Below are 8,301 nucleotides of genomic sequence, written 5' to 3' on the forward strand. Positions count from 1 at the left end.
TAAATTTTTTTTGCTGGGTTTTGTTTGTTTGTTTTCATTGGCCCAGTGTCATTGTAAGAGGCTTGCCTCTTACATTGTAGAGGATGGATCTTGTAAGATTCAGTTCAACTGTAACACTAGAAGTTGCCTGATCTTAGATAGCACATGAGCAGGGTTGCTAAAAGCTTTCTATGAAGCTTCTACCAACTAATATTTAAATGAATTTGGTCAGACACTGCTAGAACACCAGGATAAAATGGGGTACCATAAAGAGAAATTAAGTAACAGAGACACTTACAAATGAGTAATTCTAAAGTGATATTAAGTTAAGGCCACAGGAAAATATTTTCTTTTTTAATCACATCATATTTTATTTCACCATAGTGTTTCCAGAATGAATTAAGAGTTTTCACACATCTAAAGCATTATATCCCAGTAACAGATATAATATTCAAATAATGGCCCTATTGCCAAACCTATCAGTCTTTTATTTTCATTTTTTTTATATTTATTATACCAATTCCTGGTCTATAAACTTTGAAAGGTGTGTTCTTATTTATAACCAGCAGCTTGGCAGGTATGCGTGAACTATGCAGCTCATCGTACTTTCAGACTCACCAAACTCTTCTGGATGGCAAAAGCTCTTGAATAACCACTAAAGCAATTCAGGTTTTGAACTCCTATATCTGTGCCTGTTACAGTGCATAGATTTATCTGCCTGATACTAATCCTTTACTTTTTAGCCTTGTGGACTGATTTTCCAAAAGATCAAATAGCCAATCAAATTATTCTTTCCCAAAGACATTATACAAGTATTTTCCAACCCCAGTTCCACATCGTATAGACAGCCAAACCAAAAGCTTTTTATTTACAGTATTTACCCATCTTGGCAACTAGCCCTGTACAGTTACACAGATCTAGCCTGATATCCAGTCTTGCTTACTACTTTACCTAACTTCTAGCTATGAACTTATTCTTCCATGCTGGGCCCCAGTTTGAGGAATCAGGCCACAAAATTGCAGTGGCAGGCAGTAGGGAGGAATTGCTCCAACCTCAAGTTCTCAAGTAACTGAGCCTATTAGTAGTGATGATGGTGTTAGTTCAATATGCCGATCATTAGCAAAAGCTAAGTAGTTTGTTAAGGAAGAGAAAAGCCTATAACTCTTCTTGGAGGTGTACACTAAGAGGACGAGAGGTAATGAACACAAGTTGCCACAAGGGAAGTTTTGTTTGGGTTTTAAGAAAACAAAATTACAGAGGCATTGATCAGAGTTGAAACAGATTGAGTAGACAGGCTGTGTAATGTGGATGTGACTCTGATCAGCCTCATTTAAATCTGAAGTTATCCGTCTTTGGGATTGAGGTTGCACTAGATTACCTTGAAGTATCCTACCAACTTAAATTTTACTATGATTCCAAGTGGTAATAAGAGCAGTACCAGGGATAAGCATTGAAGAAGCAGCAAAAAAGAAGTGATTCAATAAAATTGTCTAATGTTTCTCACAAGAAATTACATCAGATCCATTTGAAATAAATAAATTAAAAATAAAAAATAAAAAGCTTTTGCTGATTTGTCCTTCATGCGTTCAAAGTTAAATACTTACTTTGGAATTAATGTATATGAGTTTGATTCAGAAAAAAAAGCAATACTTCACCAATAATTTTAAACTGTCTGTGATTTCTCCCTAGTCCTATGGTGGTTACGTGACTTCTTTGGCACTTGGATCTGGCAGTGGAGTATTTAAATGTGGAATGGCTGTGGCTCCTGTTTCCAGCTGGGAGTATTATGGTATGGAAACTTGCCATAAATACTGACTTGGAAAGCAAGATGTAGCATTTAATGACTTTCTAAATTAAATCATTGCAGGAGACTGGCAATATGAAACTTAGAGACATTGCAGTTACCTAGACAATAAAACTCTTAAGACCTTGAGTTTAAAGTTTTCCTTACTGAAAATAACTGACTGTAACTGGCAGTTCGGAACACACTTTGTAACACCGAAGAAGATACACCTGGATAATACCATGTGCATATCTGTAACAGTAAGTGTGTAAAGCCCTCTTGATAATCGGCTATACCCAGGAGTGATCTCCCTAAAAATCCTGTTAAAACAGTCCCACTAAATTCAGAAACAATTGAAATTATTTTTCTGCCAGTAGTGGAATTATAATGCACTTCACCTTTAGATACTGCAGATGATCTCTGTCAGAAATCAGTATCTCTGATGATTGCAAAGTTATTTCCCAAAAGCAGTAGAAAAGAGAGGGATTAGCTGTGTCTGACATAATTTTTTCTTAAATTAAATATTCTTCCCTTTAGATGTTTCTCAGCCACACCTCCTGTGTTATTGTGTTACTAGACATATTTTTATGTTCATTGACTGAAGCTCCAAACTGTTAAGAGGAAACAACTCCAGGAGTATACTCCCAGGGCCTTACTGTGTGAATAAAGCAGGCACATACTCATACTTACTTGCAGACCTGTTAAGCTTTTGGCATGGTGTAGACAAACCTTAGTGTAAAAAAGAATCATGGTATGCATGTTTTCAATGAGCAAAACATAGCACTTTGAACACATTTACTTAGCATATGGTCTTTGCTAAGAAGTCTTGGTTATGAGAAAAATTTTTGGTTAAATGGAAAAGATTCCTTCCCTGACTGCTAGCACAGACATTCCTTGTATTTATGGTGTTTTGCAAACAAAGGGGAAAACGTATGACACAGGAAGCATAGTCTTCATGTTTTCACTAGCATCAAGATTTTTTTAGGACATTTTCACTCATGATTGCAAAATTATTTCCAGAATGCAGGCATAAAGAAGTATTTTTGCAGAAGTCCTTCAATAACAAAGAGATATAAACAATTGCCCAAGCATTAAAAATTGAATGAAGTTTTTTTTTTAAATTAAAGTAGATTAGACCCACACTATTGCAATCTTTCCTTTAGATGAATTTTCAGGAGGGAGTTAAAGGGTCTTGCTAAAAACACGTTGTAAAATCCGAACAGGCAGATGTACCTCCACTAAGGAAGGAAGGAAGGAAGGAAACAGAAGGAAGTCATGAGTCATCAGGTTTGGCAAACGGATCGTGTTAACATTAGAGAGCATTGTGTTAGGGGCCAAACTACAGGATGCTGCCTATTTGAGTCTCTAAGTAGTACCAGTATGTCATAGGATGTACTGGCCCCTAGAGCTTCTAAATTTTGTCCCACCCTTTTTTAGATGCACAGATTAGAGTCTGGGCCATAATCTTTACTCTGAAATCCTCCCACTCACCTTTTTGTGTCAGAGTAAATAACAGCCGAACATTTCTAAGATGGCAAGGAAAACTGCATTCAGGGACAATGTATAGTTAAAATCATTAGATCTGTGACTGTCTTAGTAAAATTTGCAATTTATCTCCTTTTTCTTCCTCAGTAATTGACAAGCCAAATCTTCCACATAGTCATTATAATACAATTCTGCTGACCTCTGTGGACGCGTTGTAGTTATACTGGTAGAAAAGAGTGGAGAATTTGGCTCAGAATGCTGTAGAAATGCCAGCCATTGAGAAAGCGTCTATTTTATTGAAAACTTAAGCCCAATATGGTTGTTTGACACTGTGTTGACAACAGATATTGCACATTTTCTGTTTTCGTTGAATGATGAAGGATTTTGATAAAAGGCAGGCTACTAGATATTTTCAATACTTAGTTTATTACAAATTATCTTCAGGAACCTTACCTCACTGATCTGAGACACAGTACAGATCTTTAGTGCTCAGTTGTAATATGTGTAAAGAATACATAGTAAACCATAGGAACATAAGTATACTGAGTAATTTTCCTTTCCTGGGAGGATTCTCATTTCTATTTTTAAACAAAATTATTCTAATACAGTGTACCAAACTGAACAACAGGTAGAGAATCCCAGTTCCTTAGTGAGTACAATGGCCATCACTTCTCTTATGGAAGGGAAAGATGCCAGCTCTTCTTTGTCAGAAAGCTTTGACTCTGTTAAATAAATAGAATTATTGTAATACTGCAGCTTGACTGCTCAATATGTGTCAGTTACTCTTTCAAGGCAAGTTCATAAAGAAAGTAATGGTCTGGTAGCGACAGCTACTGCGTCAGTTTTCCACAAATACTCAGGCAGCTCAAAGATGGCTGTTCCTACTGTTTTCTTGGTGATAGATACTGTTCAGTTATTCATATTTGTTTTGTCAAATCTGTTAACATTCTTTGCTGTAGTTAGAAAAAGGAATTCAACAGACACCTGAATAGCAATTGCATCACTTTTTCAGTGCAAGTCTGTTCCCCCTAATTGGTGCATATATTCATTCAATAGGAAAGGGGCAACATATATATCCATATTAGCTGTATATACACATACACATCTCAGGTTAGAATTCTGCTCAGTTTCTCTTTTTACAGTGTCAAAAATAGTCTGTGTCATCTTTCCACCATGGACCTTTATTGGGTCACTGGCTCATTCAGCTCATTTCTGGAGTTCAACCCAATCGCATAAAGCAGTATCAGTTTATCCACCTTTATCCACAAAACCTTCTGTTGGTTCCACAGATGAATATCAAACCACTATTTCTATAAGGACCATTTGGAAGACATTTATTCATTAACCTTAACAGTTTATTTTTTAAAAATATGTTTACATTTGGTGCATTATAAGGAAACCGAGCAGAACAGATATATAGTTAAAATAAACAAAATTTAATTTGCTACATGTCACTGGAGGCACAAAAATATCTGTACATTCTTTATAGCTTTTTTCTTCTTTAATATCACAGCATCTATCTACACTGAACGATTTATGGGTCTTCCTGTAGAGTCTGATAATCTTGAGCACTACAAGGTGAGAATTCTCTTTCTGTATTGATCTGCCTTAAACCTGAATCACACTTCCATGGACAAGTAGAACTGTGAAGAAATAAAATGACCCACCAGGTCTCAAAGTGGAAGTCCTGTAGCAGCTAAGCTACTGCTGTAAAATTCATATCTCCATAGTTACTTGTGGTTTTGTATTTATCAATCCTAAATATGGTAAATTGAAGGATCTTTATTTTCTCACTTGGACAAGTCAGACAGTTCTGCCAGTTCAAACCAGCAGCCTATGAAAGAACTCACATGAGAGAGGTTAAAATGTTGATGCTGTTAGCTGTGGTATGCAAACTGCTTTGTGCAAATTTAGCTCTCTGATAATAACATCATAAGCATACTAAACGGTCAGATCAGCTTCCCCTACCTGGAATAGGTTGCCTTTCTTCTTTTTTTACATTGATAGGAAGCCTGTAGCTTCCCCTAGCAGCACACATACAAGCTCTGGATATAGAGAGGCCTGAATTAACAGCCAAAGAAGTTAGCGCAAAGACTCCTATTAAGGATTTTGGATCATGTTCTCATTATCTCCATCACGGCTCGAAGAACAGAAATGCTCAATACCATAGTCAGGAATTATAGTGTTCAAGGAATGACACATGGCAAGTGCTGTACTTTTCATGCGCTGACCATTAGAAAAGGCACTAAATATATATGGCTTCTGTTACAATCTCAGATTGATATGAAGTCACTGCTGTCATTATTATGCGTTTCCAACTGTTTGACTGTTGTTCTACTAGCTAATGAAAGCCTTTCAGCTCTGTGACTGAGTGGTTTAAATTTAAGCTGCTGAACTGTTCATTTTTCTTCTCAACAGAATTCAACTGTGATGGCAAGAGCAAAGAATTTCCAAAACGTGGAGTATCTTCTCATCCATGGAACAGCAGATGGTGAGGTTTGCAAATGGCAGGACAAATACAGAGCCAGTATCACTTTGTTTGAAAAACATTAAGCATCTTTTTATGCTTTTGATTTGGGTCAGTACTTAGATCTTTTGTAGATTTCCATATAACATATTAAGATGCTTACTCATTCTTAGTAATGTCAACTGTATCACTTGATAATTTGTGGACACATCTTAATGCACTGTAACTTTATGCTTTGTGGTATTTCCATGTTTCAACAGCCAATCTCTTGTTTTCCTTTTTCAGATAATGTGCATTTTCAGAACTCAGCACAAATCGCAAAAGCTCTGGTTAATGCACAGGTGGATTTCCAGGCAATGGTAAATAACAGACTAATTTTCATTTTTAACAGTGGTTTACGGCTTTATCAAGAAGCTTATCTGACCTTTGCCAATGTTTTTTAAGAACCCAGTTCAACTGACCATGGTAAATAACAGACTAATTTTCATTTTTAACAGTGGTTTACGGCTTTATCAAGAAGCTTATCTGACCTTTGCCAATGTTTTTTAAGAACCCAGTTCAACTGAACATGGTTCAAAATCTTGCAATTGCTAATGCATTTGTTACTTTTCATAAACAACTTCTTCCTCAAAGGATTTGCCTGCTTTTTTTTTTTTTCCCCTTCTTGCCTTTTGGACTCTAGCAGGACTTCTCTCTTGTCAAGAATAATTTAGAGACTTTTAAAATGAGCCAGGGAGAAGAATGAGAATCTAGCCACCTTATGAAAGTTCCTGGTAGCTAGGAAAAGAGAGGAAGATGGAGGCGCTGGCTTCTGGAGCCAAAACCATCTCTTGTTCTGATGGATTCTATCTTGAAGTGGACATGCCTGCCATGGGCATGAGGTGAAACAAGCAAAAATGATAAAAGGATATAAGATATCCAAGTAGTATATATCCGGTATCAGAAAAAAAAAAAAAATAATAGCCGCAAAACTTGCTTGGAGTAGCAGGTGCAGGCAAAAAGAGAAACACATAGGCAAGAGGTTAGAAGGTATAAATGAGGAATGAGCAGGGGAAAAGTAGTTTGGAATTACATGCTAAGCTCTGCTTTTGAAACTTTTTTCTTGGGGCTAATGACCAAAGTGTTTGCCTGCTATCAAACATAGTGGCCTTCTACCTGAGTCCAGTTTCTGAGTGCCATAAAATCCCCAAAAAGCAATCACACAGGAATCCCCCAGTACTTGGGGTTTGTAGACCCTTTTGTGTATTCTGCATTTTCTGCCTCCTTCACTGATATTTAGCAAACACGGGTTATTTTTCAAGTTTCCAGAATACTTTATCGAGTTATAGTAATTCTAGTTCAGCTATTTATTTCTAAGAGTGTATTTTATTTGGAGTACACCATTCATAATGTTCATGGCTCTGCTGTAATGAAGGATGTTTTGAACAGAATTCCACAACATTTAGCTGAAAGTTTGTTTCTTAGAGCCCACAAGACTGTGATCCCTATTGCCAAGGCCATGTAGCAGGTCCAGGGCATTTCATCCCTAAGGGCATCTCAAAGCTCTTTTGCCTGACTTGATACAACTGACTTGTCAGTACTGAGTCAGTAATGCTTACTCCTAGATTACAGAACATTTAGAAACATTTTTCAGCAAGAATATGAATATAGTGGAAACTGATTAAGAAAATACATATATATATTAGCGAGTCCTTCTGTCTTCTTGAGGCATCCACTTTCTTCTATATGGTAATAAAATAAATTTTTGTGTTATTTAACTGTTGTAGAATTGAATATGTTTATGTTTGGTTTTTTTTTTTTTTTCAGTGGTATACTGACCAGAACCATGGAATTCCAGGCCTTTCCAGCAAACACCTCTACACACATATGACCCACTTCCTCAAACAATGTTTTTCTTTGTCAGAATAAGTAGGCTATTCAGAGCATGCTAAGGCATCTGATGTATCTCTGGGAGAATGTAAGGTTATACAGTTTTCAAGTGACTTGATAACAGCAACTTTGAAGTTTTAAACATGATGTTTACATCCACTTTTTGATATTGTATATTAGCAAATGCTATGCTAATACATATTTTGGCACGTTTAAGACCTGTTTCATAGAAAAAATAAAATCAGAATGTAAAATGCCATGTGCATTTATTGCCATCTTGCTTAAACTTAGATTCTGCAATCCAAAGATAGGTGGTCCATTGCAAAGGCACACTGCCAAATGAATATGCTTGCATTTGTTAACTACAACTGTAAAATGGGAAAGGACAAAGACAGCAGTGCAAGTACCTAATTAGCATCCTAACAAGAACTGGTTTCTCAAAATTTATTTCCAATTTCTTGGAAGGAATCCAAGCAGGGTTGGAAACACTCAATATTTAAAGCTGAAGTCTGTATAATTATCCAGAATATTGAATGCTGTTCTCAAATTTTTTTCAACTCTTTTCTGAAACCTTGATTCTGCAAAACTGTCAGTGTTTAAATTTGAAAGCAGGACATTGATGATAGCTATTTTATCTCAGTGGTTTTTGTCCTTGTATTCAGAATACATGAGCCATATTAGCATGTTTTTAATCTCCAATCATTACCTCAGCATTCAA

At 36.3% G+C, this 8,301-nt stretch overlaps 1 protein-coding gene across 1 annotated transcript in view; it reads left to right on the forward strand.

The window, feature by feature from the left end:
* Window positions 1-7,840, forward strand: part of FAP (fibroblast activation protein alpha) — a 33,873-nt gene extending 26,033 nt beyond the window's left edge. The window contains exons 22-26 of the mRNA XM_082056538.1: window positions 1,669-1,768; window positions 4,761-4,825; window positions 5,666-5,738; window positions 6,000-6,073; window positions 7,521-7,840. Of these exons, the coding sequence (XP_081912664.1) occupies window positions 1,669-1,768; window positions 4,761-4,825; window positions 5,666-5,738; window positions 6,000-6,073; window positions 7,521-7,622 (414 nt within the window). The 3' untranslated portion in view covers window positions 7,623-7,840. The remainder of the gene's footprint in view (window positions 1-1,668; window positions 1,769-4,760; window positions 4,826-5,665; window positions 5,739-5,999; window positions 6,074-7,520) is intronic.
* Window positions 7,841-8,301: the final 461 nt, after the last annotated feature.

This window comes from Streptopelia decaocto, assembly GCF_964273445.1.
Source record: "Streptopelia decaocto genome assembly, chromosome: 6".
In the NCBI taxonomy this organism is placed as follows: domain Eukaryota; kingdom Metazoa; phylum Chordata; class Aves; order Columbiformes; family Columbidae; genus Streptopelia; species Streptopelia decaocto.